This window comes from Candida pseudojiufengensis, assembly GCF_024610245.1.
Source record: "Candida pseudojiufengensis strain CBS 10847 chromosome Unknown scaffold18, whole genome shotgun sequence".
In the NCBI taxonomy this organism is placed as follows: domain Eukaryota; kingdom Fungi; phylum Ascomycota; class Pichiomycetes; order Serinales; family Debaryomycetaceae; genus Lodderomyces; species Lodderomyces pseudojiufengensis.
The window spans coordinates 196,433-221,733 of NW_026261532.1; the positions used below are offsets into that span (position 1 = coordinate 196,433).

Genomic DNA, 25,301 nt, shown 5'->3' on the forward strand with positions numbered 1-25,301 from the left:
TAAAAATTTGTTTTAGAAATAGCCACAGTTGAAAGTTTAATCATGTCAAAAATCCGGTACAGTTATGAATCATCAACCGATTAAGGAATTACAATCCTCCACAATTATTTAGAAGGATGGAGATTTAAAATTAGTATGAAGATATACTTACAGTGATCTTTTGATTCTTATCTAGTTTACTTATTCCATGAAATCAAGTATCTTTATGGATGCAAAAAGAGTAGCGAAAAAATAATAAATACATTTATCACTAGAATATTTGAAAACATAGACTGCTACTGGGACTACAATTCTACCAAATGAATCAATGATAACTTTTGATATATTTTAATTTGTTTATGCTTTGCAGGAACAAAAAACTTTAGTAGAGTTTTTAACTTGCTTTAATGTGGTAAATTCACTAACAAGTAAAAAGTAATCTGAGTTAACAGCTTGTTCAAACATGGTCACAATGTATTCTTTATCATCACTTATCTCCTTATATATTAGCAATTTTCCTCAAATTTGCAAATACTCTTCAATTCACAATATTTGTCTGAACAATATCTGGAGGAGGTAGTTCAGACAAATATTACAAATTGAAGAGCATTTATGGATTTGAGGAAAATTGCAGCTTAGGTACTGGTAAAATATTCGACAATATTTCATGAACTTCTTTAGCTTGTTCATCTGAATCATAACCTTCTTTAATTTCTTGTAAAACATCTTCACCTAATGGACACTGTTGTATTTCAAATGCTGCAGTAACTGCTGCAGTTAAATCTTCAAGTTTTTTTTTATCATATTCTGTAATTGATTTCAACAGTTCCATAAATCTCCTTGATAAACCGTCAGCAACATTAGTGGAACCACGAATTTAGTCAATTGATATTTCATATTCTGATAGTACATCTAACCATTGTGCTAATCTAGTATAAGGTGGTTTTATTATCTCATTACATTTTAGTGATTTTACCACATTGAAGCAAGTTGAATAGTATTAGTCTTTTTTCTAATGATCCCTAATGGTTTTGTGTTAATGCACTCCTGCAAAAACATGAAACTTTACTCCATTATTTGAACATTTAATCAATGAGTTTATTCAAAGGAAATGCCCCATTTACTGTACCCAACTAATTATGGTGCGAGAAAAGATTAATCAAAATAAACCTCTTCATGTTGACAACAACACGCTAAAAACGAAAGTGGAAAAGAGATACTCAGTTGTCCATCTAAGTAAAGCCGTTGAAACGTAGATTTCACCTATTGAAACACCTGAAAAAAAGGTCTCAAAATGTGGAAGCTGAGATAAGTCCACAATCTCAGTGTCCATCCAACATAAGGCAAGTGCTATTACAATCTGGACATAATCATCCAAAATGTACTTGGTGTTTATATTTTTCCTGTCTTATCTCTAGCGGGTTTGACAATATATTTTCTGGACAAAGATTGTATCCTTTGATCATCGGATCACACCAATAAAACCAATATAAGATAGTCTGGTCGTCTCAATATATTTTAAACCCACTATTGGCAATATATTGTAATTCGAGTGCCTTTTCTGGAACATAAAAATCCATCTTCGTCCAAATTGAGATCGACATAGATTTCCCCAAATATTTTACCTAAAACATTGCCTTAAATTCTGGCATAAAAATAAAAAAACTCATTTCACACGATCAAGGCTGTATCGAACAATCCTCATTTCTTGATTTGAGGTAATGGCTATGTACATTTTCAGCACTTAATTCCTAGTATTTAATTATTGTAGATTTCGATTAACTCAAATCAGTTTCCACACATTCAATAAGACCTTTGATTCAAATGCTTCAATGGATGAAACTCATTTCAACGACATTGTTTCGGGTATTTTCTTCTCACTTTCAATTCTGACATGTTGTTGTTGCGATTTAATGAGTAATTTAATTCAAAGGCAAAAGAGAAAATTTGTAAAATTGTTTTGAAATCGACAAAAAAAAAACAATTTCATAAATTACTTTACGAGACAAAACCAAAAAAGACAAACAAAAGAAGAAATCAAAAACACCATTAAATAAATAAAAATCTATATAAAACACTAAACAAGTTTAAAGAAAAATTCTAACCTAACAACCACCAGTTAATTTATTTTTAGGAAAAGTATAACCAGCATCTTCAAAAGAAGTTAAATTAACATTTTGATAAATATCTAAATGTTGTTGAATATAATCATAAGTAGGATAATCATCAGGATCACAACCAACATTAATTTGAGATGGTGGTTGATAAACTCTTACATAATCAATATGAAAAGTTGTTGGAAAAACCAAAGTATTCCAATCAATATAAGCCCAATTATTTGATATACCTAAATTCATTATTATAGACATTGGTTCTTTTGAAATTCTTCTCCATCCTATATTACCATCTGGATGTAAAGCATTTGAATAAACAGTTAATGTTGGATCTCTACCAACAAACCATCTTAAATAACCATCATTATCATCATTTAAAAATTCAAATCCATATCTTTGATAATTATGTTCTAATCCATCACCTCTTTCATACCATGTTATATTTAACATTGTTGTTGCTGAAAAAGCTTGTTGAAAAGGACCTCCTGCATAAGTATTCATTGTTGTTATTGAACTATTAAAAATTTCAATAAAATTATAATCTGGCATATACCAAATATCCATTGGAGCTAATTGTAAAGATTGTGAAGCAACACCATTTGATTGTTTTTTTGAACCAGCTGGAATTGACATAACTTCACCTTCAATAACATCAATTTCTGGTGCACCTCTTCCAACACCTCTATTTGGATGAGATTCTCCTGGACATGTACAAGAATTTAATCTTTGACCTGGTAAATATGATATACCATCAGGAGATGATTGATTAGGTGTTATACCAGCATCACAAGAATCATAACTATAAGGCCATACACCTTCAGTTGAAGCTAAATATCCAGGTCTACCTAAATTACCCATTGTCCATAAACCAGGCCATAACCCAGTTTTATAACCATAATTTGGTAATCTTGCACTTATTTCAATTCTACCTTGAGTAAAACACAATTTATTCCAACTTTGTACCATACCAGATCTATAAAATAAATTATGATTTTTAAAAGCATCCATTCTTAAAGTTAATGTACCATTTGCAGTTGTAACAGCATCTGGATCATACCATTCTAAATCTTTTGTTGCATCATAATGGAAATCTGGTGCTGTAAAAAATTGATCATCACCTTCATAAAATGTACGACCATCTGCATTAAATTCATCACTAAATACTAATGACCAATTGTCACCATTTTTGGAAGGTAAAGTTAATGCATCTTCTGGAGTATCAGGATCTATAAGATTAGTTCTTATAGCACTTAACATTGGATAAGAATAATGAGTTAATATTTCATAAGATTGAGGATGATAAGGTTGTGTTGCACCAGAATATGTAACAGCAGGTAAAACAACAAATACAACTAATGCAGCTAGTCCTAAAAACACTATACCAATTAATCCACCAGTTGATCTTTTATCTAAATTTTTTATATCATGTATAAATCTATTTTTATCATATTCTGCATCTTTTACAGGATCTGGATTATGTAAATAATCATCTGGTTCTTTATCTTCTATACTTAATGGGAATGAAGATGCAGGATAACCACCAAATGGACTAAAGTCATTTGGATAAGGACTTGATGATTTACTTGAACTTGAATCATCCAATGAATTTGAAGATGTAGAATTTTGAATATATTGTTGTTTTGTTGTCGTAGATGATTGTTTATCTTGTGGATGATTATATAATTGAGAAGCTAAAGAAGTTGAAGAAACAACTCTTGAACCAGCCATTGAAGGATATCTATCAAATTCTGCAGGACTTCCAGGATTTAATTTATTGTGGTTATTATAATCTTTATTTAGTAATCTTGTTTCATCTGAACTTGAATTTTCATGTATTAATAAGTTAGAACTACCACCATTTGAATAATATCCACTATAAGCATTAAAAGGTTTACCATATTCAGAATCTAAATGAGATGATTGTTGGTTGTTATGATGTTGTTGATTATTTAATCTTTGATTTTGTGAAGATGATGAAAATGAACTTATATCTCCTTCTTCATCAGCAAATGGATTTCTTGTATTATTATAATCAGATGAAACATCTTCATTATCATTTATAGAAAATTGAGGAGCATTTGACGTAAGATTTCTATCTGATGCCATTGTGTGTGTTTGAGTTATGTTTTGAATTTATTTTATAGGCCCAACAATGTATTTAATTGGTGGTTGGAGGGTGGTGTAAATGCTACGATGAAATGATAATAATAAAAATAATGCAAATGTTTGAATAGGTTATTAGATATTAAACTTTAATGTCAACCCCCAAAGAAAATTGTTTTAAATGTCAAAATAATATTATATTATGGTAAAGATTCCAAGAAATGTATAAATCTGTTTCGTAAAATTTTATTCTTCGAATCTTGTTTTTGAGATCTCTTGGTAAAAAATATTTTTAGATTTGATGAACAAAAATGGAAAAATTGAAAAAGTTGTGAATGAATAAATTAAGTATATGAATAAAAATGCAAAATGAGTGTGATTTGGTGAGGTATGAATATGTCTAAGGATGAGTTTTGGTTTGACTAACGAGTGAAGTTTGGTGTGTTTTCTATAAGTATATTGTTGATGTAATGGTATTAAATTAATTAATTATAGAAATTGAGAAAAAGAAAAACAAGAATTTTTTTTTTTAGTTTTGTCAAGAGAGTATTTTTTATTTTTATTTTTTATTAGTCTATTATTATTTTTTCATTCTGTGAAACATCAACTTGATACTCAATTTGCAGCTTAGAAATATGTAGGAGGTTGGGTTCACTAGCTCTTTGATCTGATAGAGAGAGTAAAATAGTGAGGTTGAGAAGGTTGAATAAAAATCGGAGAAATGTAAGCAGCTTGCAGAGTTAGATCGGATAGGATTTTACCGAATGGGATAGCAAAAAAACTTTAGAATCTCTTGTACTTTATGAAAAACTACTTTCTCGAGGAAATAAGCAGTATTTTGGTTCATCAGCTCGAGGAAATAAAGCTGAATACGTAGTGGTATGAAGTAGTTTTCTCTATACTATACCATGCTTCGCTTGTATGAAATTGAATTTTGTTTCTTCAGACACAAAGACAAAGTAAAAAAAAAAATTAACATTGCTATCAAGATAAATTTACATTTTTGATCTATGAGTAGATGAATTCTATACCTATATGGGATCTTGTATTGTCGAGTAAACATCAACATGAATGACAAGTAACCAATTATGAATGAATGTGTTCAATAAAACCATCCAAATATGGTGACAAATGATATACATTGGGTAATAATTTACATGTAAATTGAAATAAGATGATTCACGTCAAAACTTGTGTTAAGCCCACAAACTCATTCTAATAACTGTCCTTGTTTTAAGACTTATTCGCGTCGACTGCCTCTTCAATTCATATACGTCGAAAACTCTGCTTCCATGGTTCAATAATTAGATGTATCATCGACTAAAACAAAACACGGTACAAAAAAAAGACCTAATAATTGAAGTCGAGATTTAAGGGCTTTTTGTTTTCTAATACAAGTACAAAATCAAAAAGGATAATAATGTCCACCAAAATGAAATATAAAGACAATCAGGCTGTTCTTAATAAACAAATTAATAAGTAGAAAATGTAAATAAAAAGACTTAAAATGGAAATGTTCCTGGGTATGTATAGTACATATATGTAGGTTATATATTATACAATAGATTCCCTATTATAGGATGATCCGGTTTTAATTAATTAATACTTATTATTTTTTAAATAGACGCGTAGAAAATTGTTCCATCATTGAATCAATGAAATAACTCAGAATTAAGGGATAGACATCATCATCTATCTTGACACTCAAAATTAAGTCATTGCATGACTTTAGTTATAGACTGTAAGGAGTTTAGTTTAACTAAAAAATTTAATATTGTAATTAATCTCTCGAGGCAGTGTTCCTTTGTTTTTTTTAATTATTGGTTGTAGGAATCGCGCAAATACAAAACAAATTTAAAATTAGAAACTTATCGCAGTCTTACAAATTAAGAAACAGAAAAAAAAAAAAAATAAAACAATTTGATTCATTGTATGATGAAAAGGTAAATAGAACAAATTGATTCATTGTATGATGAAAAGGTGAATAACATATTTCTTTAAAACCTAATGAATTAATGAAAATAGTTGCATCATTTATGATCGGATGTATTCTGAAAGTACGCATTTTGAACATGGGTTAAAGAATTTTGTATTGAAGCTAGCAGAAGGAAATTGTGATGAACTTGGTATGATTGATTCATTAATTTTAAATTGAAGAGCTCAAAATAAAGCAAAAAGATGGTAAGTTCAAACTACTAATAAATTAGTGAAAATAAATCTACATATTGATGCAACATGTAGAAGGTGGTCAGTTACTTTCATGCAACAAAGGAGTTAACAACAGAAATTGGCTGGAAAGAGATCTTAAAGACTTTAATTGATGATCAGAATACTTACTTTCAAAATAATATAGATTTGTCTGATGTGAGTGATGTTACTAATTTCAATACTTCATTAGGTTTAATGAAAGATCAAACTACATTGGAAAATTCAATAACCGAATTAAAATATAAGCTCGGTTAGTGGATTTTCTAATATATTTCAAGATATAATAGATCCGTTATCAACAGAAGTTATGTTTTATAGGTAATATAGCAATCAAAGGCTCGACACTACAAATTTATTCAAGAACCTCCATCATTAATTGAAAGTCATGTTCAAATTGTTATTAGAATATTGAAATTATTAGCTGAAACATGACTTAATATGAATCCATCAAATTTACATGTTTTTATACTAAAATGGGTTAGAACCTAGTCATTATCAGTTGATGCTTAGCTAGTCAAAACAATTCAAACAATTCAACGAACAATGTGCTATCGAAATACATCTCCATAAACTGTCAAAGAAATTTCGTGCCATCGATACGAAACATTTCAAGAATTAAATTTGAAAATCCGCTAATGATGAGGAGATATTAAAATTTGTGGAGGCCGGTTTTGCATAAAACAAACTAATTTATCTTACACAGCTTTAAGAAGCTATGTGATGCCGGATCAATTGTACAAATAGTTATCATCGGAGAAATCTCAATAATTTGACTACAACTCACGTATTCAGATACATACAATTCCTACACTCACAACTAAATACAACTAACATATTAGAAAAATTAGAGAATTTAACTGAAACGATACTAAATTACAAGTTTGTACACTCATGTATGGAATCATGAAGCTAACTCGAAAGTGACAATATATATAATAGGCATATAACTTAGGCATATAACAATATGGATTTTGTGACTTTTATATTGGGTATATTGTCACCTTTGAGTTAGTTCCAGGATTCCATTTGCGAGTTTATGAAATATTAAAAGTTGATTAATCTGAACAAATCATTACTTCTAACTCAAAGCGTTTGTTGTATTGTCTACAGCTTCAAAATATTTGAATTAATAAACTAAGGAAATTCGAGGTGTCCAAGGGTCAGAGAATACAATAGATTTGTTTCAAACTACAAAGAGAAGTTTTTAACAAGGGCGAAAACGAATATATATTAAATTAAAAACCCTGAATATACTATGATCGCCAGCAATATTTTATATATCCTATTGAAAAATATACTTCATTATTTGTCAGTTAACTATTTTTTAAATAATTGTTTATACCTCTTAAACCATATTTATTAGTATAATAAAAATATTGTAATTTTAAAGGATCAATAACTAAATTTTCAAAATCTAATTTAAAATTTGAAAGTGATTTTATTTTATTTTTTAAACCATATTCTTTACAATATTTTTCTGATGAATCTAATGCACATACTATATTATCATTATTTTTATAGTTTTTGGTGGTTGTTGTTGGTGTTATTTCAAATATTTTCCAATTTATCATATCCTTGAGTAATCCTTTTATATTTAATCTAAAATTTGTATAATCTGCTATTGTTAAAGTTATTGTCATATAATCTTCTTTTATATTATTTATGATGTTACTAATATCAGGAATTCCATTTTCTTCTAATAGATTATATTCTTCTTCATTGAAATTTATTTCTTTAAATTTTTCAATTGACCATAATGATATACCATTTGGAATTAAAATATTTTCTCTAATACATACATTTTCAGGATACATTAAATCCCAACCAAATACATAAAGATCAAAAGTTAAAGCTGATGAAACATGAGTAATTTTATAAAAAATTTCTCTTGTTTGTTGATCAATTTCTTTTGTTATAATAACTAAATTTGGTCTATACATAGTTCTACCACATCCACAATTATTTAAATGACATCTTGCTATACCAACCCAAATTTCTTTTGGATATGACGCGGGTAAATTTAAAATTTCATTAATATTAATTAATTGAGTACCACCTCTTAATGGTCCTATTGAATTTAATAATGATAATTCATTATTTAATCTATATTCAAACAAACAATCACCCTTAAAAAATTACATTTTAAAACATCTAAATTACCCCATTTAAAAATAAAATATATGTGTTGATCATATCCATTATTTTCAGGTTTAAATCTATCTAAATAACTTAAAAATGGAGTCCAATTTTTTTGAGTTTTTGAATATTTATAACCTAGTAATTTTAACTCTAAATTTCGAACTTCATTTTTATCACTTTCTGGGTTTATTTGCCATGGCCATGCTAAAAACATTGATCTATAATGTTCCCATTTTGGTTCAACACCATCTGAATTATCTTCATCAGGATATGTTAATTTCATATGATCTGCATTATAAATTAATAATGGTTCTACATATCCTAATTTATTTTTTACAAGAATTAATCTTGGATCTTCTGGTCCATAAAATTTTCCATTTGGATCATTTAAATCATAGAAGAATGGTATTGATATGAATTGTGGGAATGTTAATACTTTATGCTTTATACTAGGTGGTGGTGGTTGTGAGGTTTTATCTTTATTTATTTTATCTCTCTTATTGGTATTTTGATTTTCTTTTTGATTATTATTTTCATCGGTACCTAAATTTTCTTCTTCTTTTATATCCATTTGATTTTCTTGATTATTTTCAGAATTTTTATTTTCTTCATTTCCTTGTTTTTCATCCAAATTTTGTTTGGTTTCCCCTTCTTCTTGTTTGTTTTCTTCCTGTTCGAGTTCTTGTTTAAGGCTTTGTTCAAAATTTTGTTCAAAGTTTTGTTCAGCTTGGCTTTCACCTTCTTCCTGTTTCTGTTGATTCTCACCTGTCACCTGTTTAGTTTCTCCTAGATCTTGTTTAGTTCCTCCTTCATCTTGTTTAGATTCCCCTACATCTTGTTTGGTTCCCCCTAAATCTTGTTTGTTTCCTCCTGTTTTTGGTTTATTTTTCCCTATTTTTGATTTAAGTTCTTCTAGTTTTTCCAGATTTTGTTTTTGAGTTTTATCTTTATCCTCTTTAATTTTTGATTCTTTATAAATATTATTTAAAGCATCTTCAACATTTTCCATTGGTATATAAATTTTAAATCCATCAATTTCATTCCAATTTTCATCAAATATTTGAGCGTAGGTTAAAGAAAAAATAGGTTGATTTCTTATACCAGTAGGACAATATAAAATTCTAGTAATTGAATAATGAACACTATATTGTTTTAACCATGTTGAACTTTCAGCTAATTTAAACCAAAATTTATCAACAACATTTAAAATAATTTGTAGTTTTATTTCTGGTAATAACATTTTTTCTAATTGTTTTAAATATAAATTACCTTCACCCTCGGGTTTTTCAATTTCTTTTAAAATTTTAGATACAATTGGAGTTAAAGAATTTTTAAAATTAAGATCCTTTGCTTCACTTATTTGAAATTTTGAAAATTGATTTATTTCATTACATTTTGATAAATTTAAATTTATTTGTTTTAAATTATTAAATATGGTTATATTTTTTAAATCATGATATTTAAAAGATTTTTGATTGTGTATAGGATTTATTTCTTTGGCAATTGTAACTTCTTGATTTTGATTATTATTGGCTAATTCTGAGATTTGTTGGTCAATTCCTGTTATAAATTTTGAAAATTGTTTATCATTTTTAAAATAATTATTGGGGAATACTATGGGGAGATTTTCGTTGTTATTTGTTTGCGAGTTTGTATTTGTATTTGTATTTAAATCTAAATTTGAATATATAGGTGATTTAATAATCTTATAAACATGTTTTGTAGTTTCTGATATTGATGATCCATAAAACAATTGTAAAATTATTATAAATATTAATATACCAAATATCCAATATATTATACTTGATTTAAATTGTCTAAATGATTTTCTAATAAAATTCAAATTCATTTGAATATATGATGATACATTTAGTTATGTAAATTGATATTATATTCAACACTTATTCCACTTGTATTTTGAAATTATAAACTTATGAATTTGATAGTAGTTTAAATAATTTATTGAAATTCCAAACATTTTTCTCAATTAACTAATTACTAACCCTTTTTAGTATCAATTTTGGTCTGATACATAATTATCCAAAATATATATAATGTATAATTACTTTGTATAAAAAGTTCGTAAATGAAATTTAAAAATGATTATCAGTAGACTATCTAGTAAATATTAATAAATGAAAAACGTGATTTTCATATTGTTAGTATTTATCCATATTAATTCCTCCATTATTTGATCAAAATTTCCATCCGATACAAAGTTTTACCATTGTGATAATCAATTTTAGTCTAATTTAAATGTAGATTGGGTAGATAAATTTGTATAGATTTAAAGATTAATTAAAAACGATAGATCTATTACAATTTTTAAAATGTATCACAACTTCTCACTCCTTACACAGTGTGGAATTTAAAACACAATTATTTTAGATTTGTGTAATATTATTTATTTACCTTCTATTTTAAAACAATAATGTCGTAAGGTACATATGAAACTTTAAAGATTATAATGCAGTGATGTGTAGTAGCTTATGATTCAGCCAGTCATTCTATTTCATGATACATTAAAATATGTAAATTTTACTGACAAAAATATCTTCTTGACTTGCTATGTGCATCAAACAATCTTATACCTAATTTTTATTCAAGCAATTTGTATCAAAAATATGATCATGTGTTAGTCAAAATCATAATTAATTAGATTAACGCAAAAAAACCCATGTCCTTTGAAGCTAATGAATAACCCACAATTCCGTAGTGGGGAAGTAACTAAACTTAATTAAAATGAAATTTTAACCATTCGCATCTACTTTTAGCTCATAATTTCTTCGATAATGGTTATGATTGAGTTCATATTTGATTAATTCATTAAATTGTTAATCCAGCTTATGAACTAAGTTAAACTTAGAACTAAAAGAAATAGTTTAATGTGTATGTATGTATGTAATAAACTTTAAAATTAAGATAAGGCGAACCGTTTATTATTTTACGACAATTCTACCAACAGATTAAAATTAGGCTAAACCTTAGAATTTAATTAGTGTGTATTAGTTAACGTATTATGTAATATCTTATGCTAACTTCGTATGTCGTAGACATTTAAATTTTAAGACATATTGCAACTTTCAATATTCATAAGCAAAAAAATTTTGCAACTTCAATTATTAAAACTTTTTCAAGGATCAAAAACTTGTAGGTGGGATCAAAAAGTATGGGACTAGTAAGTTTGATTCTTCAAATTCCTGAAGGAAAAGATGCCACATCCTTTTGATGTTAAAGTTAAGGTAAATTGTAGTTATAACTAAATTCCAACCGTAAGTCATACTCTCACAAAAATTCCAATAGTTACCAAAAATTTATACAAACGATGCCTTACTTATTCCGCTTTAAATCAATCGACAAAAATCAATTTATGGTTTAAATCCCTCTACTAGACGTATCATAGTAGCATAGTTTTGCTCTACAAAACTATGCTCTAGTTGTTTACGCGCGTGTTTTAAATACTAATGAAACACGTTAAAAAAATAATCTTTATCAACGATAATGAAAAATAAAAAAATTTCTATTTATTAATTTATACTAAGGAGTATCAATTTTTAACAAAATTTTAAATTGGTTGAAACCACCATTTGACACCCACTTACTGGATCATTACACACTCATTTAACCCTTGATTCAATTCTAAACTATATCAAATGCTCAATACTAGAAATATAAGGTTAGTACTTGCAGTATTAGCTATACTTGGTATAATAGCATTTTTTGCAACATCTCAAAATTCAATAGGAGAAAACATACAAAGAGTAAATAAACCAGCTGCCAACAGTGATATAAAAGTTGAATCACCTGTAGATAATAAAAATCAAAAAGAAGAGATTAAACAACAAATACCTCAACAACAACAACAACAACAATCAGCAGAAATTGAAATTGAAGATGATGAAAGTTCAAATACTTTACAAGGATCTAAATATCAAGGTACTAAAGCTCCATATGAAAAAGATGATAAACCAAAAAAAGTAATAGCTGAAAAATTTACACCAGAAAGTAATAAAGAAACTAATGATAAAACTAAGATTACAACACCAAAAGAATCTAATTTTAAACAAGATTGTAATGATGTTGAATATGTTATAATGATAGATGCAGGAAGTTCAGGTTCAAGAATTCATGTATATGAATTTAATACATGTGTTCAACCTCCAAAAGTATTATCTGAAGAATTTAAAAAATTAGAACCTGGTTTAAGTTCTTATGATACTGATACTATTGGAGCAGCAAAATCTTTAGATCCATTATTAGAAGTAGCTTTATCTAAAATACCTGAATCAAAACAAAAATGTACACCAATTGCTGTTAAAGCAACTGCTGGTTTAAGATTATTAGGTGAAACTAAATCAGAAGCAATATTACAAGAGGTTAAGAAACATTTACTCGAAAATTATCCTTTCGCGGTTGTACCTGGAGATGGAATTTCTATATTAGATGGAAAAGATGAAGGAGTATATGCATGGGTTACAGCAAATTATTTATTAGGAAATATTGGAAATAAAGATAAATTACCAACTGCAGCAGTATTTGATTTAGGTGGAGGATCCACTCAAATTGTATTTGAACCTGAATATAAAGATCAATTACCAATAGAAGGAGAAACAAAACATAAATTTTCATTTGGTGAACATGATTTTACATTGTATCAATTTAGTCATTTAGGTTATGGATTAATGGAAGGTAGAAATAAAATAAATAAATTAATATTAGAAAAATATTTAAAAAAAGAAGAAGGATCAAAATTGAAATCTTATAAAACAAAAGATGAAGCAAAAGAAGTTAATGCTGATGTTGAATTATTGAATCCTTGTATTGCACCTGAAGTTATAGCAAAAAATATTCAAGTTAAAATTGATGATAATATTTATGTTGTTAATATGAAAGGACCATCACAAGCTTCAGGTGGAGCTCAATGTAGATATTTAGCAGAACAAATTTTAAATAAAGAAGCTTCATGTAATTCAAAACCTTGTTCATTTAATGGAGTTCATCAACCATCATTAACTCATACTTTTAATAAAAATTCAGATATGTTTATATTTTCATTTTTTTATGAAAGAACAAATCCAATTGGAATGCCATCAAGTTTTACAGTTGAAGAATTAAGAGATTTAACAAAATCAGTATGTTCTGGAGAATCAATGTGGAAAGATTTCTTTTTAGATGATCATTTAATAAATTTATCAAAAAATCCTTTATGGTGTTTAGATTTAAGTTTTATAACTGCTATGTTACATACAGGTTATGATATTCCTTTAAATAGAGAATTAAGAACTGCTGAAAAAATAGATAATAATGAATTAGGTTGGTGTTTGGGAGCTTCTTTACCTTTATTAGATAAAACAAATCCTACTTGGAAATGTAGGGAATAATAAATAGACAATAATGAAAATGTTTGCAAGTTGACTCTGTAACGGATATTCTTCATCATTCTTGTACCAACCTTCTGCAACCTCAATAAATAGTTGAATCCAACTAACTTGTGATTCCCCATATTTTTCCGCTCTATCATTTGATATTGATTAAAATATCTCCATAAAATTTATTATATTTCCGATCCGCACTTTTCCCAAAGCAAAAGAAAAATTAATGAGTTTGAATCTTACATGACAAACCAAAGGAATCACAAGATCTAGTCATACCTATACTAGAAAATTTACAGTTCAACCTACATTAATACTCATTATTAGCTTAGAGTTCAATAAAATACTAAAATAGACAATTTTTTACACCCAATTTGCATACATCAATCATGACTGACTATACTCAAAGTCAATTAACTTCACAGTTGAAGAAATTAAATACAAATGATTCAAACAAGAGCCCCAAAAAGAATATAGAAGAGGATGTTTTTACCAAGAATGGAAATCAAAATTTTAATTTACCACCAGAAATTCACCCATTAACTAAAATAGTATCACCATCTGATCCATTAGATCTACAACAAATTCGTCAAGTTAATCAAAATCAAAATGGTTTATCTCATACAAGTTCTTCTTCATCAATATCATCATTAGCAACAGAAATAATGAATCCACAGAATCTACATCCTACAATTTCACAACAATCACAATCGAACATAGTACAACCACAACCTCAACATTCTTCATTTCGTCGTAAAAATTCAATACATAAATTTAGTCGAAGTCAATTTAGTTTAGGATCTTCATCAACTACTCCAAGTTCAACAACAAATTTACCAAATGGTTCAAACTCTGCAGCAAATTCAAATTTACATAGTATATGTAATTCACCAAAAGATATATTTGTTAGAGAACCTCCAAGAATTCATTCAAAATTATATTGTGATGAAGTTGGAATAAATAATAAAACTGCAAAAGAAGTATTATCAAGATTATCATCTGATGAATTAAGATCTGTTAAAACTCATACTGAATTAGCAGAAACTGCAAATGGTGTTAGAATGTTGGCTAAAAATTTATCAAAAGCTACAATTCAATTAGATGTTAAAGCAATGATGATTATAACAAAAGCAAGAGATAATTCATTAATTTATTTAACTAGAGAAGTTGTTGAATGGTTATTTACAAAACATCCAAGTGTAACTGTATATGTTGATGAAAAATTAAAAGATTCAAAAAGATTTAATAGTAAAGGTATATTAGAAGAATTTCCAACTTCTTCTAATAATTTAAAATATTGGAATAAAAAATTAGCATTAAAATCTCCTGAATTATTTGATTTGGTGGTAACATTAGGTGGTGATGGAACTGTATTATATGTTTCAAATTTATTTCAAAGAATTGTACCACCAGTATTATCATTTGCATTAGGAAGTTTAGGATTTTTAACAAATTTTAAATTTGATCAATATAAAGAAAGAATGAATCATTGTATTGATTCAGGTGTAAAAGCAAATTTAAGAATGAGATTTACTTGTAGAGTTCATAATTCAGAAGGGAAATTAATATGTGAACAACAAGTATTGAATGAAGTTGTTGTTGATAGAGGTCCTTCTCCTTTTGTTACACAATTAGAATTATATGGTGATGGATCTTTATTAACTATAGCACAAGCTGATGGATTAATTATAGCTACTCCTACAGGTTCAACTGCATATTCATTATCAGCAGGTGGATCATTAGTTCATCCAGGAGTAAGTGCAATAAGTGTTACACCAATTTGTCCACATACGTTATCTTTTAGACCAATATTATTACCTGATGGAATGTTTTTAAAAATAAAAGTTCCATCAAGTAGTAGATCAACTGCATGGTGTTCTTTTGATGGTAGAGTAAGAACAGAATTGAAAAAAGATTATTATGTAACTGTACAAGCATCACCTTTCCCTTTCCCAACAGTTATATCTTCAAAAACAGAATATATTGATTCAGTAAGTAGGAATCTACATTGGAATATAAGAGAACAACAAAAACCTTTCAGTTCATATTTAAAACCAGAAACAAGAAGAATGATTGTTGAAAATGATGATACTGCCAAAAAGGATGAAACAGATGATGAAGAAGAATTTGATATAGATTATAGTGATCAAGATATAATAGAGGAAAAATCAAATACAAGTAATGATTCAAATAATACTGAAGAATTGGCATTTTTACCAGCTAATGGTGGAACTGCTACTCCTCAAACTTTCCATAATCAAGATGATAGATGTTGTTACGCTCATCCTCATGCTAGAGTACACTTAAATGGGAGTTAACTATCCTTAATTATAAATGTCAAAAATTGAAATAAAATATTAATGACACATCAATTGACTAAAAAATTTCTTTTCAAATTTTTGTTACATACAGGATTGTGATGATGCTCATAATTTGAAAATCGAGGATAATACAACTGGTTAAGAGGTGGTTAAAAGTTGAAGAATTTGTTATTGCTGCTACTGTGTGTCGTCTTAGCATCTATATTCCAATTTTTAACGAACCTCCCGTACTTGTTCATCTCAATCCCACTCTATTCCTGCTAAATTTCTAATATTTTTTCTTTTTTTTTTCACATACAAAACAGAAAAAATCTTTCTATAAATTTTTTTTTCATATAAAAATAAAGATCATAGTTTCAAGTTTATCATTCGAGATAATCAAATAATCAAATAATCAAACTATAATTTTATATATATTTCAATCATTAAGATTAAACTTTAATAGATTACTTATAGATTTTAACATGTCAGATATAACTCAACAAATGAATAATTTAAATGTTCAAGATAACTCATCATATCAACAACAACCTACTCAAAATGGTCGTAGACAATATGTACCACCACATTTAAGAAATAGACCAGCATCATCTCAATCTCAACCACAATCACAATATAATGATGTACAGTTTGGAGGATCACGTCGAGGTGGATATAATAATAATCCAAGAGGCAATTTTGGAGGATCAAATAATTATAGAGGTAATAGTAATGGAGGATTTTCAAGAGGTGGTGGATCAAGAGGTGGAAATTTTGGTTCTGCTGGTGGTAGATTCCAAAGATCTACACCAGGAGTTGGTAAATGGGTAGATGGAAAACATGAACCAGCACAAAATAATGAAAGATTAGAATTAGAATTATTTGGAACAGCAGATGATTCTCATTTTCAATCATCAGGTATTAATTTTGATAATTATGATGATATTCCAGTTGAAGCAAGTGGTGAAGGAGTTCCAGAACCAATTAATCAATTTACTGCTCCTCCATTAGATGAATTATTAGTTGAAAATATTAAATTATCAAGATTCACAAAACCAACTCCAGTTCAAAAATATTCAGTTCCAATTGTTGCTGCAGGTAGAGATTTAATGGCTTGTGCTCAAACAGGTTCAGGTAAAACTGGTGGATTTTTATTTCCAGTATTATCAGAATCTTATATGAATGGTCCAGCACCAATTCCAGAATCAACTGGTGCTTTTTCATCTCATAAAGTTTATCCAACTATTTTAGTTATGGCTCCAACAAGAGAATTAGTTTCTCAAATTTATGATGAAAGTAAAAAATTTGCTTATAGATCATGGGTTCGTCCTTGTGTTGTTTATGGTGGAGCAGATATTGGAAATCAAATAAGACAATTAGATAGAGGTTGTGATTTATTAGTTGCAACTCCAGGTAGATTAAAAGATTTATTAGAAAGAGGAAGAGTTTCATTAGCTAATATTAAATATTTAGTATTAGATGAAGCTGATAGAATGTTGGATATGGGTTTTGAACCACAAATTAGACATATTGTTCAAGAATGTGATATGCCAAATGTTAAAGATAGACAAACTCTTATGTTTTCAGCTACTTTCCCAAGAGATATTCAAATGTTAGCTCGTGATTTTTTAAAAGATTATATATTTTTATCAGTCGGTAGAGTTGGTTCAACTTCAGAAAATATTACTCAAAAAGTTTTGTATGTTGAAGATGATGAAAAAAAATCAGTTATATTAGATTTATTAAATGCAAATGAAAATGGTTTAACAATTGTATTTACTGAAACTAAAAGAATGGCTGATAATTTAGCAGATTTCTTATATGATCAAGGTTTCCCAGCTACTGCAATTCATGGTGATAGATCACAATATGAAAGAGAAAAAGCTTTAGCAGCTTTTAAAAATGGTGCAGCTCCAATTTTAGTTGCTACAGCAGTTGCAGCAAGAGGTTTAGATATTCCAAATGTTTCTCATGTTATTAATTATGATTTACCAAGTGATATTGATGATTATGTTCATAGAATCGGTCGTACTGGTCGTGCAGGTAACGTTGGTATTGCTACTGCATTCTTTAATAGAAATAATAAAAATGTTGTAAAGGGACTTATTGAATTATTAGGTGAAGCAAATCAAGAAGTTCCAGAATTTTTAACAAAAATTGCAAGAGAAAGTGCTTTTGGTAAAATGAGTGGACCACGTGGAAGTTCAAGAGGTGGTTTTGGTAGTACTGGTGGAACAAGAAGTGGTAATAGAGATTTTAGAAGAACTGGTGGATCAGGAAGTTCAAATTGGGGTAATAATTCTTCAAGTGGTTGGGGAAATAGTAATGGTTATTCAAATGGAGGAAATGATTATGGTTCTTCTTCACGTTCTAGTTTCAATGATAATTCAAGTTATGGTAACCCAGCATCAGCCACTAACTCATGGTGGTAATCTCAAAGGCGTAATAATCATTCAATAAATTAAGCATAAAAATAAATTAAATTTAAAGCATAACTTTTCAGTATTAGTATATAAATAGTCTCTTTTTTGGGTTAATTTTTTGGGTAATTATTATTAGGTGTATATTAATAAATTTGTATTTTGATTTTAGCGTAGATTTCTGAAACATTTACGAAAAAAGTAATAGTCTAATCATCAAGCATGAGAAGAAATTTAAAGTTAGTGGTACTAGCGGGTATACTAATATTATCAATCACTTACTTATTTAAATCTTATGGATCGTCATCATCTTATAAAACGGAATATAACTCCCCCAAATTACAACTCCTTCGAGAAATTGAAATTCATAAAGATTATCGAACGAAAGGTTTAAATTTTCAATCAACTACTAGAAACACTATCCCACCTTCAAATAAAGTATCTGAACAATTAAGTATTGGTTTCCCTTATGACCCTAATTCCGAATTTCCCAAAATTATTTGGCAAACTTGGAAAGTAGGTTTAGATCATGAAGAATTTCCAAAAAAATATAAAGATTATCAATCATCATGGGATGAAAAAAATTCAGGATATAAACATTTTATAATTCCTGATGAACAATGTGATGCATTAATTGCAGAATTATATTCAGTTGTACCGGATGTTGCAAAAGCTTATGCCATAATGCCTAAATCCATTTTAAAAGCTGATTTTTTCAGATACCTTATACTATTTGCAAGAGGTGGAGTTTATTCTGATATTGATACTGTTGCATTAAAACCTATTGATAATTGGCCAAGTTTACAAAAAGAATATATTGGTAAATCAATTAATCCTGGATTAACAATAGGTATTGAAGCAGATCCTGATAGAGAAGATTGGGCTGAATGGTATGCTCGTCGTATACAATTTTGTCAATGGACTATACAACTGAAAAAGGGACATCCAATGCTAAGAGAACTTATTGCAAAAATTACAGAATTAACTTTAACAAGAGAAATTAAAAATCAATTAAAAAAGACTTTAGGTAAAGATGAAGGAGGTGATATAATGAATTGGACAGGTCCGGGAATATTCACGGATTTTGTTTTTCAATATATGAATTTGATTCTACAATCTTCAGAAAATATTGCAAAAAAGAAACATGAACATATAATAGATTGGAAATTATTTACTAGAATTGAAAAACCTGTGGTTATTGATGATGTTATGTTACTTCAGATAACGTGTTTTTCACCAGGAGTTAATCAAATGAATGCAAAAGAGGTAAACCATGAAGATGCTTTAATTCATCATAGATTTGCTTCAAGTTGGAAAGGAGATAATTAATGAAATATTATACGGATGTGGTACACTTGTGTGCGGTACGGATAGATGTCTGCGTTGCGGTATTGATGTTTGCGGTACGACCAAGACCACTGTGAATGATAAATGGTTTGCAAGCAAAAACCCTTTATATGGTTCATTCAAGATGAGTTAGAGCAAACTATTGTTAAACATGAATCACCAAACCAAAGTCTAACTACGAACTGGTATATAGGTTCTGAAATCGATTTAACACTACAAGAACCCTTCTTCATTACGGTAATTTTTCAAAAGATAAAGATGTGGGATTTGTCGAAGAGATCTGCTATATCAGTTTAGGATAGGACTTAGTCAAGCCACAAAAAGTTAAAACAAGGATTCAAAAAGTTGACATGTGTCGATACACTAAAAGAGTTGATAATACGATCCAAGTAAAGATATACTCACAATTCGTATTTATTTTATTGTATATAAAAATAAATTTTTCCCAATAATAATTTGGATGAGCATTTTAATGAATATTAATACTTTTGAACCTTCATGTAGTTTATGCATACTATGACAATGATATATTGACCCGAATGTGGTACGGATGGGATGTCTGAAGTACGGATGTGCAAGGATGGGATGTCTGAAGAATTTTTGATGTGATAGGATCTGATACGGATGGGATGTCTGAAGTACGGATGTGTAAGGATGGGATGTCTGAAGAATTTTTGATGGACTTATACTTTATGTGGTAAGGATGATTGATAGTCTGTTTGAGTTAAGAAGTGCGGATGGGTTTATACATATTGAAAATTTATTAGTCTTTAACAATAAAGTTTGTAAAATAAATTACTTCTTCACATCATCATTTTGTTTATATCACCTCAAGAATAGTTTTATCATTATTTACAGAATTCAATTTCTGGCTAATAATAATGCACATGCTTTAATTTGTATTTTCCACATCTATTGCATTTTTCCAGGAACCTGCAAATTCATGATCAGTTAATGAATCTGAATTATGCTTACCACCTGATGCAAAAGCAGAAAGACTTAAGATCATAACGTCATTAATTACTATTGGTTGTTTCATCCCAGTAAAAAATTGTAAATCAAAAAAATTGACATCATTCTTCCTCTTAAACATTGAATTTAAGTAGTTAAATATATAATCAGTGAAAATACCAGGTCCAGTCCAATTTAAAATATCATTTTTGGGGTCCTTGGTATCGAAAACAGCCTTCAATTGACCTGTGGATTCTCTATTCAAAGTAGTTATAGTTATATTAGTTATTAATTCTCTTAACATTGGATGACCTTTTTGCAGTTGAAAAGTCCATTGACAAAATTGAAGAGGACGAGCATACCAATCTGCCCAATCTTCTCTATTAGGATCAGCTTCTACTCCAACAGTTAAACCAATGTTAATTGTCTTATTTAGATATTTCTCTTGATAGCTTGGCCAATCTTTTAATGGCTTTAATGAAACAGTATCTATATCTGAATAAATACCGCCTTCAGCGAATAAAATCAAATATCTAAAGAAATCTGCTTTTAAAATGATTCTAGGTAAAACATTATAAGCTTTTAAAATATCTGGAAAATCTTTATATAGCCTAGCAATCAATTCATCACATTGTTGATCAGACAAGACGTGGAATTGATGATTTGGAGATTCGTTAGTAAAAGTATTATGATAAATTTTGTACTTTTCGTGCATTGATTGATCATTTAAATCAACTTTATAAGTTTGCCATAATATTCGAGGGATTATATGTTTTGTATTATAAGTAAATTGTTTTGCCAATTTTTTCAGTAATGCATTTGATGAAGGTACTTTGTTGTTTGAATTTGGTTGAAAGTTTAATCCATTGATTTTATAATCCTTGTTTGAATCTATTAGCTTTCTCATTTGGGTTATAGCTGTTTCATTATAGTTGAATATGTAATGAGGTGATGCAGAATCAGATAGTAGGTAAAAGCAGTAAATGAATGCTATAGTTAACGTAGACACAACTATGTATTTGAATTGTCTTTTCATGATCAAAAAGGTTACTTCATGTCAAGTTGATCGTTTATGAACTTTAACACATATTGCATTAGATTTATAAAATTAAGGTTTTGTTTTTTGATTTAATAAAATAAGACAAAATATCGAGTTTATATCAAATTTTGAACTGGTGATAGACCTGAACTAAATTTGTATCCTCTTGAGATAAAGAGTTCATGAGATTTAACAATAAGAGTAAGAGTAAGATGAAATCAGGTGCTAAAAAAACCATGAACTAACGCTTTAGAATATTCGAAATTGCATCGTATGGCTTAGGGCTTAGCTTCAAACAATAATCAAATAGAAAATCTGAGACAACTTTAAGTTTCACAAACTCGATTAGATTGGAAAAAAAGATCGAACATGCCAGTGAGTAGCCGTGCAATTCGTTGATCTAAAATGGTTTCAACTTTTTCTTTGATTCGGATTTCGTTTCGAGTTGAACAAAGGTTGGCATTGAATTTCTCAGACAAATTTGATTACTGTCCAAAGCATTTGATATTAAATGTATTATATATCGTGCTGTTCTAGACTACAAATTATAAGCCTGAGAAAGTAAGTCAAGTTGCCCCAAATGTTTTACTTCTCACTCACCAAAATCTTGTGAAAACCATGTTCGTGTGATATACAGCTTAATACACGGAACGTCAAATAACCAGATATATGAAACGGGAAAAGTCAAGTAGATGCCAAATATTTTTCAAAGGTAGGATTTCAACCTAATAAAACAAGTTCAATTCTAATCTGTTAAATCAGAATAAGCATTTGAAACATGTTTTAATCTCACCTCGAGAGACTTTTGGAGTATCTTCGTATTATTCATAATACAATTTCGCTTGAATGTCTGTACCATCTGTTTATAACACAAAATTATTCTATATCATGTGAATCTCTACACAAAATATAAATCTCGACACAAAATCTTAAAACACACAAAACTAAAAATAGATACGAGTATGTTGATATTTAAAACTCAACCAATTCATATCTCAACAATTCATCAAGATAACATCAATGTGTAATTATTTGAAATTTATAATACCTGCTTTACTACTAATTAGTTCATTTTATTTTTTATATGAAACCTATGGCTCATCATTAACATTTGACAGCATCGAGGTCGACTATATAAGTCCTAAAGAAAAATTATTAGAAACAATATCCAATAAACCAAATTATAAAACTGAAGGATTAAATTTTCAAACTAATAGAAAACATATAATTCCAACAACTGATACAATACTGGAAAAATTAGCTAAAATATTCCCTTATGATCAAAATAAAGATTTTTCAAAACAATTATGGCAAACTTGGAAAGTTGGATTAGATGATAAAGAATTTCCAGACAACTTCAAAGAATATCATGAAAGTTGGGTTGAAAAAAATCCAGATTTTGAATTTCATGTAGTACCTGATGAAAAATGTGATGAAATGATAATGGAATTATATAAAGATGTGCCTGATGTTATAAAAGCTTATCATACATTACCAAAAGTAATTTTAAAAGCTGATTTTTTTAGATATTTAATATTATTCGCAAAAGGTGGGATTTATTCAGATTTAGATACAGTTGCTTTAAAACCTGTAAGTCAATGGCCAAGTACTCAAGATCAATATTTGAATGATCCAATAAATATTGGGTTAACTGTTGGTATTGAAGCAGATCCTGATAGAGATGATTGGGCGCAATGGTATGCTCGTCGTATACAATTTTCTCAATGGACAATTTTTCTGAAAGTTGGACATCCAATGTTAAGAGATTTAATTTCAAAAATAACAACTATAACTTTAGTTAGAGAAATGACTGGGAAATTAAATGAAATTTTAGATGGGAAAGATCAAGGGAATGATATAATGAATTGGACTGGTCCAGGGATTTATACTGATTGTATTTTCCGATATCTTAATATTATATTACATGAATCATTTGATTTAGATATTATAATTGATAATGATATTTTTAAAAGATTGGAAAAACCTATAGTGGTAGATGATGTTATGTTGATGCCAATAACATCGTTTCTGCCTGGTCATAATGATGAAAGTAATCATGCATTAGGTATTGATTCTGAGTTAGCTTTAGTACAACATAAATTTGAAGGTAGTTGGAAAAATAATGGATAATAGTTGGTAGTAGTGTTTTGAATAAAGGTTAATTTGAAGACTTATAATTGTAACTCTCGATTCACGTAACATTCGGTCTTCTTTCCACATTTGCAAGTAATGCATAAACAAATTGAGTATTGAAATAGCGTTATCTTTTGTGCTTCGAAAGTAATAATATGTTTGGCGATAGATCGAAAGCTTTCCTTTGATTGATGCTAATTCCTTTCAATTTACTTCTGGTTAACCGATTTGCCTAGTGTGAATTTACTCAAATCATATTTCACTATTGCTAAATAATTAAATATCATTAATGGTGAGATCAATATTGAAGCACTAAGTGTAACTTGTGTTTGAAAGATTTGAAAATTATATGACAATATTCACAAACTTTTAAGTAAGTAAATCAAAACCGCGTTTTCTTGAATAATATTTTCGTTTTTGTTGTTTGATAAAAAGCCGCAATTACTCCATTGCGCAACAAATTATTTTAGAGTTATTTTCTTACGTAACATGAATTCTATATAGAATTTGAAATTACGAAAATGAATTCTAACAAACTATAAAATTTTACGTTGAAGAATACTACTATTTCATTCAAATAGCTCAACATGTTCATATTAGTCATCCATGTATCCTTGATGATTTTACAGCGACCGACGTGATATAGTTTTCACTAGCAATAACCTAACAAGTTTAAACTTATTCAACAACTAATCGTTTTAACTACAATCTCCTTCCAGTCACACGTTCATACATATTTATTGAAGTTGAGGGCTGACTTTGCTTTAATTGACACTATGATAAAATATTAGCTACTGCTTGAGGTTTGAAATGATTTCATACAGAACTGAGATTGATCGTCCTTTTTTGTTATTCAAGCTCGATGAAATCCACAACGCGATCATTAATGCTATCATACAATTTTATCAAAATGCTATAACATAAAATTTTGATGATGTTGGATAATAATATTAAAACACATGTTTGAGGTTATCTTCATTTCCAGCTAAACTGTAATTTTTATTTTTTATCGAAAATAATGATGAATTTTTACAGCTTGAAAATTTTATTTGAAACGATGTTGAGGATGAACTTGTGATAATCTTGAATTATCTAAAAATATGATTTGGAATAGTTTCATGGAGATGTAATGACGAGGCTTCATAATTTGGGAGACTTTGTTGGAGTTGAACATTGGACTAAAAAATTCAAATTGA

At 28.5% G+C, this 25,301-nt stretch overlaps 9 protein-coding genes across 9 annotated transcripts; 5 read left to right on the forward strand and 4 right to left on the reverse strand. All coding sequences in view use genetic code 12, as the record gives it.

Annotated features, from left to right (window-relative positions):
* Positions 1–589: 589 nt before the first annotated feature.
* KGF55_003971 (uncharacterized protein) lies at positions 590–811 on the reverse strand (the record flags this gene model as incomplete). Its single annotated transcript, XM_051758823.1, has 1 exon — positions 590–811. The coding sequence occupies one exon, from the start codon at positions 809–811 to the stop codon at positions 590–592; it is 222 nt and encodes a 73-aa protein (XP_051613392.1).
* A 1,273-nt stretch (positions 812–2,084) lies between these two features.
* On the reverse strand, positions 2,085–4,199 carry KRE6 (beta-glucan synthesis-associated protein; the record flags this gene model as incomplete). The annotated part of the gene is made up of 1 exon (XM_051758824.1): positions 2,085–4,199. The coding sequence occupies one exon, from the start codon at positions 4,197–4,199 to the stop codon at positions 2,085–2,087; it is 2,115 nt and encodes a 704-aa protein (XP_051613393.1).
* A 3,518-nt stretch (positions 4,200–7,717) lies between these two features.
* Positions 7,718–10,392, reverse strand: KGF55_003973 (uncharacterized protein; the record flags this gene model as incomplete). The annotated part of the gene is made up of 2 exons (XM_051758825.1): positions 7,718–8,472; positions 8,565–10,392. 2 exons carry the CDS (start codon positions 10,390–10,392, stop codon positions 7,718–7,720), a joined length of 2,583 nt encoding a protein of 860 aa, XP_051613394.1.
* Positions 10,393–12,196: 1,804 nt separating this feature from the next.
* Positions 12,197–13,924, forward strand: GDA1 (guanosine diphosphatase; the record flags this gene model as incomplete). Its single annotated transcript, XM_051758826.1, has 1 exon — positions 12,197–13,924. One exon carries the CDS (start codon positions 12,197–12,199, stop codon positions 13,922–13,924), a length of 1,728 nt encoding a protein of 575 aa, XP_051613395.1.
* A 380-nt stretch (positions 13,925–14,304) lies between these two features.
* Positions 14,305–16,233, forward strand: KGF55_003975 (NADH/NAD(+) kinase; the record flags this gene model as incomplete). Its single annotated transcript, XM_051758827.1, has 1 exon — positions 14,305–16,233. The coding sequence occupies one exon, from the start codon at positions 14,305–14,307 to the stop codon at positions 16,231–16,233; it is 1,929 nt and encodes a 642-aa protein (XP_051613396.1).
* Positions 16,234–16,700: 467 nt separating this feature from the next.
* Positions 16,701–18,647, forward strand: DED1 (DEAD-box ATP-dependent RNA helicase; the record flags this gene model as incomplete). The annotated part of the gene is made up of 1 exon (XM_051758828.1): positions 16,701–18,647. One exon carries the CDS (start codon positions 16,701–16,703, stop codon positions 18,645–18,647), a length of 1,947 nt encoding a protein of 648 aa, XP_051613397.1.
* Positions 18,648–18,857: 210 nt separating this feature from the next.
* OCH1 (Och1p) lies at positions 18,858–19,964 on the forward strand (the record flags this gene model as incomplete). Its single annotated transcript, XM_051758830.1, has 1 exon — positions 18,858–19,964. The coding sequence occupies one exon, from the start codon at positions 18,858–18,860 to the stop codon at positions 19,962–19,964; it is 1,107 nt and encodes a 368-aa protein (XP_051613398.1).
* Positions 19,965–20,874: 910 nt separating this feature from the next.
* On the reverse strand, positions 20,875–21,840 carry KGF55_003978 (glycosyltransferase family 32 protein; the record flags this gene model as incomplete). Its single annotated transcript, XM_051758831.1, has 1 exon — positions 20,875–21,840. The coding sequence occupies one exon, from the start codon at positions 21,838–21,840 to the stop codon at positions 20,875–20,877; it is 966 nt and encodes a 321-aa protein (XP_051613399.1).
* Positions 21,841–22,992: 1,152 nt separating this feature from the next.
* On the forward strand, positions 22,993–24,102 carry KGF55_003979 (glycosyltransferase family 32 protein; the record flags this gene model as incomplete). Its single annotated transcript, XM_051758832.1, has 1 exon — positions 22,993–24,102. One exon carries the CDS (start codon positions 22,993–22,995, stop codon positions 24,100–24,102), a length of 1,110 nt encoding a protein of 369 aa, XP_051613400.1.
* Between the last annotated feature and the right edge of the window lie 1,199 nt (positions 24,103–25,301).